At 58.8% G+C, this 11,238-nt stretch overlaps 1 protein-coding gene across 1 annotated transcript in view; it reads left to right on the forward strand.

Annotated features, from left to right (window-relative positions):
- Positions 1–1,212: 1,212 nt before the first annotated feature.
- The window catches only part of MYBPC2 (myosin binding protein C2), a 19,177-nt gene continuing 9,151 nt past the window's right edge, over positions 1,213–11,238 (forward strand). Inside the window, exons 1-14 of the mRNA XM_069107228.1 lie at positions 1,213–1,231; positions 2,290–2,376; positions 4,440–4,526; positions 4,892–5,040; positions 5,397–5,514; positions 5,615–5,660; positions 6,084–6,143; positions 6,459–6,652; positions 6,893–7,025; positions 7,401–7,525; positions 7,605–7,710; positions 8,062–8,234; positions 8,784–8,949; positions 10,910–11,016. Coding sequence (XP_068963329.1) covers positions 1,213–1,231; positions 2,290–2,376; positions 4,440–4,526; positions 4,892–5,040; positions 5,397–5,514; positions 5,615–5,660; positions 6,084–6,143; positions 6,459–6,652; positions 6,893–7,025; positions 7,401–7,525; positions 7,605–7,710; positions 8,062–8,234; positions 8,784–8,949; positions 10,910–11,016 — 1,570 coding nt within the window. The remainder of the gene's footprint in view (positions 1,232–2,289; positions 2,377–4,439; positions 4,527–4,891; positions 5,041–5,396; positions 5,515–5,614; positions 5,661–6,083; positions 6,144–6,458; positions 6,653–6,892; positions 7,026–7,400; positions 7,526–7,604; positions 7,711–8,061; positions 8,235–8,783; positions 8,950–10,909; positions 11,017–11,238) is intronic.

An 11,238-nucleotide genomic window follows, 5' to 3' on the forward strand; every position in this document is an offset into this window, starting at 1 on the left:
CTCCCTCCCTCCCTCTCTCTCCCTGGCTGTCTGGATCAGTGTCTCCCACTCTTCCTAGGCTTCTCAGACTCCCTGCCTTGAGCCCTTCATCCCTTTTCCACTCCCATCTCTGACACTCTCACTATTTGCTCTTTCCCCCATCCCTGAATAGAAAGAGTCTGACCAGAGACTAATGATGTCACCAAGCATTCCACTCTGGATTGGCCAAATGTCCAGCCAGACCTGGTAAAAGTTGTGTTTTGGTAAGGGAGGACCAGGGCTTGTGCTCGCACCTCAAACCCTCCTTCCCCCGCCACTAGCCCAGCCTTCGGCTCAGGAAGGGATCCATGGGCTCCCCAGCCCTTCCGGGCCCTGCTGTGCTCTCTCTTCCACTTCCTCCTGGGCTCCCTCCTTCCTTGGGGAGCTGGGGGCGAGGACTATGGAAGCTTTCTCTGAAGGGTACTTGGCTCTGGACAGGGGACCTTGGGGTGGGGCAGCCTAGGCCAGGTGGCCTGGCCACAGCAGCTGGGCTGGGATAAAATTTCCCTTCGGTGGGGCCCCAAGTGGGAAAGCCTAAGGAAGTCCTCACCCCAGCTGGAGAAAGCAGGTCTCCACTAGGTAAAGAGAGGTCCCCAAGGTGCTGGTCCCCCTGACTCAAGCCAGCCCGCAACACTAACCTGGGACTTGGTGCCTGCTCCAAGAAACTTGACCCTCCCCTCTAACCCTGGGAACTTGGCTCTGGTTTCCCCACGGGGTCCAATTTCTCTGGAGATGCCTAACTTGCAGAAATCTGGGTGGCTGGGCCCCCAGCCCTACCCTGTCCCCAAAGAATGCCAGAGGCCGAATACCTTAACTCCTGTCTCCCTCAAGGACCCATTTGTCCTGATATCCCAGCCCTTCCCCCCATACCAAGGTAACCTGCTTCCACAGCTCCCAAACTGTAGGGAGCCAGGTGCCCCCATCCTCCACCCTGCCTGAGGCCTCCCACTGACACCCTTCCCCTCTCCTTGCCTCAGAGCCTCCCGGTGAGCCAGGCATTCTATCCTTCCCCTCCCCCCTCCCCCCATCTGTTATTTCTCGCCCTTTAGAGAACGCCAGGGGAATTTGAAGGGGGGGGGAGTGGGAGCTGAGTCAGGTGTCTCTGGGGAGCCTCTGGCCTCCTTAAAACCCCACCCTGCCATCCATCCCAGGTCCTGTTGTCTCAGGAGGGTTCCCGACTGGCCATAGGCTAAGATGCCGGCACCTAAACCAGGTGGGACCCCCCAACCCCTCATCCCTAACCTCTTCCTGAAAGGGAGACTGGAAGGGGTGTGCTCCCTCCCAGGGCCAGGAATCCCAAGGTTGGGGGGCATGGGAGAGGAAGATGACCAAGGACAGAGAAAGGAAGTGTGGGATTAGGGGAGCTTGGAGGCTGAGTGGACAGGGAAGGATTTGAGGGAAAGACACCCTTGGGCTAGGGGAGGGGAGGGATCCTTTGGCACAGTGGGGAAGGAGCCCCTTGTACGAGGACTGCAGGGAACAGAGCCTCTTACCGGTGTGGGAGAGGGAGCCCCCTTGTGTAAGAAATGTAGGAAAAAAAGACCTTGTCCCTGGTAGGAGGAAGCCCCTTGTATGTAGGGAGAAGAGCCCACACATCAAGGAGGAGTCCCCTCATGTGTAGGGGGAAGGGCCCCCATGTTAGGGAGAGGGAGCCCCCTCATTTGCAAGGGGAAGGGCCCTCACTTCAGGGAGAGGGAGCCCCCTAGTGTTAGGGGAAAGGGCCCCCACATGGAGAGAGGGGGCCCCTTCATTTGCAGGGGGAAGGGCCCTCACTTCAGGGAGAGGGAGCCCCCTTGCACTCAGCAGGAGAAGGGGGTCTGAGCAGGGTGCTGGCACTGGGTGCTGAGTGGGTCCTGAGTGCTGGGTGCTGGGTGCTGAGCTCAGCACACGGGTGTCCAGTTACCTGACCCCGGATCAAGCTAATTATACCCTAGGCCAGCCCATCTGGAAAAGGTCAAGACCAGTTGGCCTGGGCTTGGGCGGGGGTGAGGAAGGAGCAGAGGCTTTATTTGGGGGGATCCTCCTTGGTCCTGCCCTGCCCTCTGGCCCTGTAGAATGGTAAGATTCAATGGGGGGGGGGGTGTGGGGAAACAAGGTTTCTGGGAGGGGGGGGGGAGGAATGGACTGAGCTCTTCAGGATTGGGTGCTGGGGGCATCTGAAGGGCAGGGGCTGTGCTCAGCACCCCAGGGTCCTTGGTGGTAGAGGGCCAGACAGTCAGCACTCCTGGCTTCCATGGCTCTTTGTGACCCTTCGCCTCCATCCTCTCACAGCTGTCAAGAAGCCAGCTGCCAAAGCTAAGGATGTCCCCCCAAAGCCTGGACCTGCTGAGGAGGCTGCCTCTTCCCCCCCACCCAGTGGTAAGGCCGCCCTGGCTCCCCCCTAACCTGGAACCCCAAGGACATTTCCTGGAAATTGTCTTGCCTCTCTACCCTACTGATCCCTAAGTCGGCTGCATGGTTGAGTGTCCATTCCCCCAGTCCTCACTCTCCTTTCCCCAGTTTCCCTCTGACTTTTGGGGGCCTGGATCCCCTTCTCATCCCTGAGCCCCCAAACTTTGGGGGACCCCATTCCCTATTTTTTATGGCTCCTGAGCCACCCCCACCTTTGGGGACCAGATTGTTCCAGACTCCATCTAACCTATAGAGGGACAAAGCTTAGAGTCTAAGCCTGCCTCCAATGCTGGCCGTGGCTCTGAACACCTGTCTGGGGCGGGGTTGGGCCACATGATGGCTGAGGACACTCTGATTCCATAGTCACTCTTGTCCCCAGCCCTCAGATCTCTGAGCTCTGGCCACCCCCTTCCCTGCATCAATTCTGAGGAGACCCAGAACAGGTGAATGTAGAGGGGGGTGACTGGTTAGGGAGGTGAAAAACCAGCCCTGGCATTGAAAGGCCGATGGTTGCCCGCTTTGATCCCAGGGGTCCCACCCCCCTAATGGGGCCCCCTCCCTCTAACTCCTGATAGAATAGGAGAGGCCTTGGGGTGGCCCGTGAGCCCTTAGGGTCTGTCCAAGAGAGGCTCACTGGCCACCCGCTGCAGTCCTGCCTTCCCACCCTCTGCTCTAGGAAGCCTCCTAAGCCCCCTTGCTTTCCTCCCAGTCCCCTCCCCCAGCCTCCTTCACCTGGTGCCCATCCCCCATCTTCTTCTCCCTCCCAGTCCCCTTTCCCCAGTCCCCTCCCCCTACTCTTTCCAGTTCCCCTCCCCCACCCTCCTTCCCTTCTTGTCCCCCTCCCCCTCCATCATCTCTAGCTGTCTGCCACTGATTTGGTACTGAATTATGCAATGAGTTCCGTCCTAATTATTAGCAAAGGGCTCCATGATCCAGTCCTGGGTGGGGGAAGGGGCCAACAGGCCAATTCAATCTTGAAGTCAGGAGCTACTTCCTAACGATTAGAGATAACCAAGAGAGAGATGGACTGCCATGGGAGGTGGTGAGCTCCCCGTCACTGGAGGGTCTTCAGTATGTGTGGGTCCTCATCCCCCAGGCCCTCCCCGGCCCCCGCCCCCGCCCCCTCCCCCAGCAGAGCCCAGGGAGCTGCTGGAGGCTGGGCGGGGCCACTTGTATCCATATTGTAACCCTCTGTAGCAGCCGGGAAGGAAGCCTGTGGTCTTCCCTGGGTTACTTTTGTATCAATCCATAAGCATTTATTAAGAGCCTTCTATGTGCAGGCACCGGGACAGTGCTGGCTGACTAAGGAATTCACAAGTGCCTAATAAATGTTGGAAACTGGGGGGTGGGCTCAGAGAACTGGGGGGAAGTCCTGCCTCTGCTGCAGACTGGCTTTGTGACAAGAAACAGGACCCCAGTGCCCTCTGGGCCTCAGTTTCCCCCGGTGTAGAATCGGAGAGGAATTGCTCTGGATGCTCTCTATCTTTCCTACCAACCCCAACATCCAGCCTCAGGTAAAAACAGGTGGGGAAACTAAGGCTCATCGAGGGTCAGGGACTTGTCTACCCCCACCCCCTTTATTCTACAGAAGAAGCAGAACCTAGAGATGTAGCAAGTACGTTTCAGATTCGGTTCCTATCTACAGGAAGCCTTCCCAACCCCTCTCAATTCCAGTGCCTTCCAATCATTTCCTATTTATTCTGGCTATAACTAGCTTTGTATATATTGGTTTGTAAATTGTCTGCCCCCCCCCCCAGTAGATTATAAACTCCTTGAGGGCAGGGAACATCTTTTGACTCTTTTGACATCTCCAACCCTTAGCACACTACCAGGCACAGAGGAGGGACTTAACATTTCCTGACTGACTGTGGGGGGAGGTATGGTCCTGAAGCTCCCCCTCAGTTCTCAGGTCTCAGGAATTACCTCAGAGAAAGTAACCTATGCTTTCTCCCCTATGCTCCCTGGCTGAGCCCCGGCCTCACAGACCAAATTGCCCATTTATAACCCAAGCCTCCTAACCTTCTGAGCAGAGCCGCCCCCTGAGGACCAGTCGCCCACTGCCGAGGAGCCCACTGGGATCTTCCTGAAGAAGCCAGAGACTGTGTCTGTAGAGGCAGGTAAGGAGGGGGGAAGCTGGGCAGAAGGCAGGGCCTGGGGAAGGGGCCATCAAGGGACCTCCATACTTGGGGCTCAGAGGGAGGCTGAGGGGCTGGATACCTACCTGGGTGCCCCAGGCAGGCACAGTGGCTGGCTCCCTGAGGCCCCCGGGGGGAGGGTGAGAGCTGCCAGCCGACATGTGCTCAGGGCAGCTTTATATAGCTGGGTGTCTGAGGTTTGTCTTGAGGGGTCTGGGGGGGGCCAGGTGCCAGGACCTCCAAGCTGGGAGGAGCCCTGGATCCCCGGGGTTCCAGGGGCCTGCTGGGGGATGAAGGCCTTAGACGTTGGGGATTCCCTGGTTGACTGCCTATCCCCTGGACCCCAGGGAAGGATGTGGTGATCACGGCCAAGGTGAACGGGAAGGAGCTCCCTGGAAAGCCGGTCATCAAATGGTTCAAAGGAAAATGGTTAGAACTGGGCAGCAAGAGCGGGGCCCGATTCAGCTTCAAAGAGAACCATGATGAGCAGAAAAATGTGAGGCCCACAGGACAGTATGAGGCCAGCAGCCTGGGCCTGGGGCAGCAATGGTGGGGGGGGTGGGGCTAGGGCAGCAGCAGTGGGGGGATGGAGGGCTGGGGTATCAGTGGGAATGTGGGGCTGGGGCAGCAGCATCAGTGGGTAGGGGGGGACCTGGAGCCACCTTTGAGACACACTTGGCTGCATGACCCTGGGACAGTCACCTTGCCCATCAGTACTCCAGACAGCTCTGTTGCAGAGAAGGTGCTATTCTCCTTTGGTGGAGGGAGTTCCCTCACTCGGGAGTTCCCAGGACCAACAAAGTCAGAGTTCTGGACCCTCTCCCATGTCTGAGACTCTCCTGGTCTCCCCAGGTGTACATGGTCGAGCTGCACATTGGGAAGGTGGTCGTGGGTGACCGGGGAGACTACCGCTGCGAGGTCAAGGCCAAGGATGCCTGTGACAGCTGTAGCTTCAGTATTGATGTGGAAGGTGTGAGACCATGCCTTATCCTTGCCATGTTGGGGCACCGTGGGAGGAGAGCATCCCTGAGGGACCCCCGCTCACTTCTGTCCCTACCCCCTCTCCTCAGTCCCCAGCCAGGACAGCGGTAACATCCTGGAGAGTTTCAAGCGCTCGTGAGTGACCCCTAAACTCTGCTCTCCCCCCAGGAGGCCAATGGTGGCAGATGCCACTGGCCCCCACACCCGCCCTCACTCTGCCCCAGGAGTGGCTATGACTGGGGTGGGGGGCTGGGGCCTGGCGGACAGGAGGAGCCCAATGAGAAGGGGGAGTCCTGGAGCTGGGGCATCTGGGGGTGCGGGATGTGCAGAGCCCTGGACCCGGAGGCCTGAGCCCAGAGCTCAGGGCAGGCCTGGGATTTCGCTGTGTGGCCCTGGACAAGTCACTTCGCCTCAGTGTCCTTGTCTGTAAAATAGATATAATAACAGTAACTCCCAACCTCCCAGGGCTGTTGAGAATAAAATGAGTTAATGATTTGTACAGTGCTTTGTAAACCTTAAAGCACCATATGGTACCCTAATAGTCACCTCTCCCTGCAGAGGTGAAGGGAAGCCTGAGGATGCCGGGGAGCTGGACTTCAGCGGCCTTTTAAAGAAAAGGTCAGGCCCCATGCAGGCCCCTCAGCCCTGTCCTGGGCCCTTAGGGACCCCCACTGCTTCTGCCGGGTGTCCTGTCTGATTCCAGAGATGGAGCCAGGCTGGCCTGAGGCAGCCTTGGATGTCCCTCCCAGGCTCTGCCTGGCCCCAGCCCCTTCCCCCAGGCTCCAGCCCCTCCGTAGCTCTTGGAAGGTCATCTGCCCCCACCCAAGTCCTCCCCTCCCCCTCTCCAGACTCTCCCCCCTCCCCCCCTCAGAACCTCCCCTCCCCCTCCCTGGGCTGCCTCCCAGCCTCTGGTTGTGCCTCTGACTGCTCCAGGGAGGTGGTGGAAGAGAAGAAGAAGAAGAAGAAGGATGATGATGACCTGGGCCTGCCCCCCGAGATCTGGGAGCTGCTCAAGGGTGCCAAGAAGAGCGAGTACGAGAGGATAGCCTTCCAATATGGCATCACCGACCTGCGGGGCATGCTCAAGCGCCTGAAGAAGGCCAAGGTGGAGGTCAAGAAGAGCGCAGGTCAGAGCCTGGGGGCGGCCCGCGGGGGGAGGGGGCGGCCCGCGGGGGGAGGAGACCCGCGGGGGGGAGGGGGCCCGCGGGGGGGGGGGGGCGGCCCGGGGGGGGGGGGGGGGCGCGGGGGGGGGGGGGGCCCGGGGGGGGGGGGGGACCCGCGGGGGGGAGGGGGCAGCCGGGGAGGCACAATGCAGGGGGGCTGGTCCCTGGTCTCCCCCCACCCTGAGTTTCTTCCTGTCCCAACAGCATTCACAAAGAAGCTGGACCCTGCTTACCAGGTGGACAAGGGCAACAAGATTAAGCTGGTGGTAGAGATCAGTGACCCTGATCTGCCCCTCAAGTGGTACAAGAACGGGCAGGAGATCAAGCCCAGCAGCAAGTGGGTATAGAGGGTAGTGTGGCGGCGTCAAATCTGGGAAGGCCTGGAGAACAGGGGAGGGTGGGGCTGGGAGAGAGCTTAGAACATGGAAGGTCAGAGTTGATAGAGGGGTAATAGCAGAGAACCCTGAAGACTTGAGCTAGACATAAACCTCAGAAAGAACTTACAGTCGGGTGGGGCCTCAACAGTAAGAGCACCCAACATCGGAGCCCAAAGGGACCCTGGGAAGTAGACAGTGAATGTCAGGGACCGCAGTAACCCCAAGGCAGAGCTGAGATGGGGAGGGGCCAAGAGGGCGGGGCTTGGTGGGGAGGGGCCCAGGGGGGCGGGGGTCCGTACTCTGGTGGACCCTCAGCATCCCTTCTGCTGGGCCAGGTACGTGTTCGAGAACGTGGGGAAGAAAAGGATTCTCACCATTAACAAGTGCACCCTGGCAGATGACGCTGCCTACGAGGTGGCCGTCAAGGACGAGAAGTGTTTAACGGAGCTCTTCGTCAAAGGTGAGGGCTTGGACAGGTAAGGGGGTACCGAGGGGTCGGGGGACCCTCCCCAACTGACCATCCCTTATGTGCCCCTCAGAGCCCCCTGTCCTCATTGTCACGCCCCTGGAGGATCAGCAGGTGTTTGTGGGTGACCGTGTGGAGATGGTGGTGGAGGTGTCCGAGGAGGGAGCCCAGCTCATGTGGCAAGTGATGGCGGGTCTCCTTCCTGGTCCCCAGTCTTGTTCCTTGGCTCCCTCCGAACTGTGTGCACCCCAGGAACCCAAGCCATGCACAAGGCCTAGCCTGGGACTCCCCTCACCACCCTGTCTTATTTCCAACCTCCTGCGTGACCCCGGCCCCTTCACCAGAGCCTCAGCCCCCCCTTATTCCCATGTGGCCCCGAACCCTCACCAGGAGCCCCAGTCCCCCCCCATTCCCATGTGATCCCAACACTCTCACCAGGAGCCCCGGCCCCCCTCCCCCCGTTTCCATGTGGCCCCCAGCCCTCCGTGTTCCTGGATCTGAGCCCTCCCCTTTCCTCTGCTCCCTCCCAGGATGAAGGATGGCGTGGAGATGACCAAGGAGGATTCGTACAAGGCTCACTACCGCTTCAAGAAGGACGGCAAGAAACACCTGCTGATTTTCAGCGAGGTCACCCTGGAGGACAGGGGCCGCTACATGGTCATGACCAACGGCGGTCAGTGCGAGGCGGATCTCATCGTGGAGGGTGAGGGGGCCCCGGCAGGGAGGGATTGGCTCCCGAAGCCCGGCCCAGTGGGACCAGAGTGTAAGGGGCTCCCTCCCTCCCAATCACCCCCTCCGGGACAGCAAAGCCAGAGGGGAAGAAGGAAGATCCGGGGCCTCAAAGGGCTTCTGGGGGCGGAATTCGGAAGACCTCTTAGTCTTCTAATCAACTGAGTTCAGCTCAACCCTCGTTTATGAAGTGCCAACTGGGTACGGTGCCCTGTGCCCAGCTGAGGGAGACACACGTTTGACATAATGCCAAGTTCCTGCCCTTAGGCTAGTAGAGGGATTCTCTTTCATGCCGTACTTTTATGAAGCGCCGACTGTGTACAGGACCCTGTGCTCACTTATGAGGGAAACAGACTTGCCATGTCAGATCTCTGCTCCCAAGGAGTGTGTGGCTTAGTAGCATTTAACTCAATTCAGTCAGCATTTATTAAGCATCGAGAGTGTGCAGATGGTGTGCTCAGCACTGGGGCCATCCAGGGCTCAAGGAGCAGCTGACAACCGAGCACACACCCCCTCCCTCCAGAGAAGCAGCTGGAGGTCCTCCAGGACATCGCGGACCTGACAGTGAAGGCCTCGGAGCAGGCCGTGTTCACGTGTGAGGTGTCTGACGAGAAAGTGACTGGAAAGTGGTACAAGAATGGCGTGGAAGTGCGGCCCAGCAAGAGGATCAGCATCACCCACAAGGGCCGGTGAGCGCTGGGGGGAGGGGCTGGGGGGAGGCGATGAGCCCTGGGGGGAGGGGCGGGGGGCGGGGGGCGAGGCGGGGGGGGGGGGGCGGGGGGCGAGGGGGGGGCGGGGGAGCTGGGGGGCCCTGGGGGGGGAGGCGGGGGCGGGGGCCGGGGCGTCCTTCAGACACTGCCGGCTCTCTCGGCATCCTCTGCCTGGCCAGCCGCTGCTTCTGGTCTGGTTCCTCTGGGTTCTCCCCCGACTTCCACCCCCTCCATCCTTCGGAGGAGCACCCAAGGCGGTGGCTGATGGCGGTCAGGGGAGACTGAGCACTGCAGCGAGGACCGGGCAGGTTTTGGGGGCCGCTCAGTTCAGCCAAGCTCTGTCCACGGGGGGTTGAAGGGTCTGTCCGCACATCTGCTTCTGCAGCTGGTGGGGCTCATCGCCCTGGCCCAGGGCCAAGGAGAAAGTTGGTCAGCCTGGAAAAGGGAGGACTGGGGGCCATGAAGGCCAGGTTCTAGCATGAAAAGGCTGTCCTGGGGAAAAGGGATCAGGCTTGCTCCGTTTGACTCCAGAGGCAGCACCCGGTGCAGTGAGTAGACAATTGAGGCCTGATGTCACAGAGAGCTTCCTAACCGTTAGAGATGCCCCAATAGAAAGGGGGCTAGGCTCCCCCTTCGTGGAGGGTGATTGTGCTCAATGGCTGCTGGGGCCTCAGTTTCCTCCTGTGTAAATGGAATCCAGAGAGGTGACCTTGAGAGCTGGGTGGAAGTGTTGCCTCCCTAGGCAGATGGCCAGCCTCCAGTGCTCTGGGTGGCTCCAGAGTAGGCTGGACCTGCCTTGCCTTGGGTAATTAGCTGTACCAGTGAAATCCCTGGCTCCTAACTGGGCTCTTGGGGATCGCGATGTTAGGAAGGCAGTACACAAACACCAGAAGGCCAACAAAGTGCTTTATTTGGATTCTCTCCTTTGGGATCCCTATTTTACAGATGGGGAAACTGAGTCTGAGAGCAGGGGAGTGACCTGCCCAGGTCACACATCAAGGAAGCGACTGAGGGAGAATTTGAACTCAAGCCTTTCTGATCCCATTTCTCTATCAATCAGTCAAAAAGCATTTATGTAATGCCTACTGTTTGCCAGGCTCTAAGCTAGGTTCTAGGATGGAAAAACAGGATTGAAAAATGTCTGCCCTCGGAGAGCTTATGGGGAAACCATTTGGACCTGTGTAAGCACACACACTGTGTGCCAAATGCACTCACTTTACAGATGGGGAAACTGAGGCTCAGAGAATTTAGCCAGTCAGCCAGCATTTATTGGTGCCTTCCCTGGGCACAGCTGGGCTCTGTTCTCAGCTCTGAGTGTAACCTAGGCCCTGCCCTCTGTTGGGAGAGTCAGCACACATAAAAATAGAAAAAGAACTATTGACAAAATGCAATGGCCAGCCTTTGAAGCCAGGGCAGGGGACTCCCCATCTGGCTCCCTACACATTTCCAGCAGACCTCTGTGATTTCTTTGGCCCCTTTCCACTTTGCAGCCTGTGGTCCCAGGGATTGCAGGGGGCCTTGACATGAGGTGTGGGGTGAGAGGCACAGGGAGGAGGTCTCTGGGCCTGGGCATAAGAATCTCTCACCTGTTAGAAATATCACCATGTTATATTCAAACTAATCATTTGCCTAAACCCCTGGAATGTGGCTGTGCTGCCAATGGGTGGGTCCTTGCTCTCCCACCTACCTGTGGGCTTCATGTAAATGAGGAGGAACCCTGTGGTCCAGAGAATTCCATGTAAACAGTGAGGCATCTTCTGTGGCCTGACTGTCCCCAGTCTGGGGGGGATAGTGGCCTTCCCTGGTGGGGTGTCTAAGCCAGAGGGACAGTGGAAGGACACTTCCCTGCCCTCAGGTTTTGTGTCTGTGACATGGGATGGGACAGTTCTCTTCCAGCCCTGATTGCTGGGCTGCCATGGTCCCATGTTTCCCCCTCCAGGATCCACAAGCTGGTCATCAATGATGTCCGTCCTGAGGACGAGGGTGATTACACGTTTGTGCCTGACGGCTTTGCCCTGACCTTGTCAGCCAAGCTCAACTTCCTGGGTGAGGCTGACCCCTACCCTCTTCTGTCCCTCAGTCATTGTGCCATCAGGGAACAATCGGGCTTGGTGGAGCTCAGTTTATGTTCTGTCAAATGGGGGCATGAGATGAGGGAATCCCGCTCCAGATTTGGAGGCTGTGCCTGAGGGCAGCAGGAGCCTAGTAAAAGCTTGTTGCTAGGTGAGAGGGCCAACTCGCTGTGAGAACTGGCTGCTGGTCTTTCTA

The sequence above is a fragment of the Petaurus breviceps genome, unplaced genomic scaffold (genome assembly GCF_028583685.1).
Source record: "Petaurus breviceps papuanus isolate PSGF00001 unplaced genomic scaffold, PetGlider_PUasm1.0 89231, whole genome shotgun sequence".
Classification (NCBI taxonomy): Eukaryota; Metazoa; Chordata; class Mammalia; order Diprotodontia; family Petauridae; genus Petaurus; species Petaurus breviceps.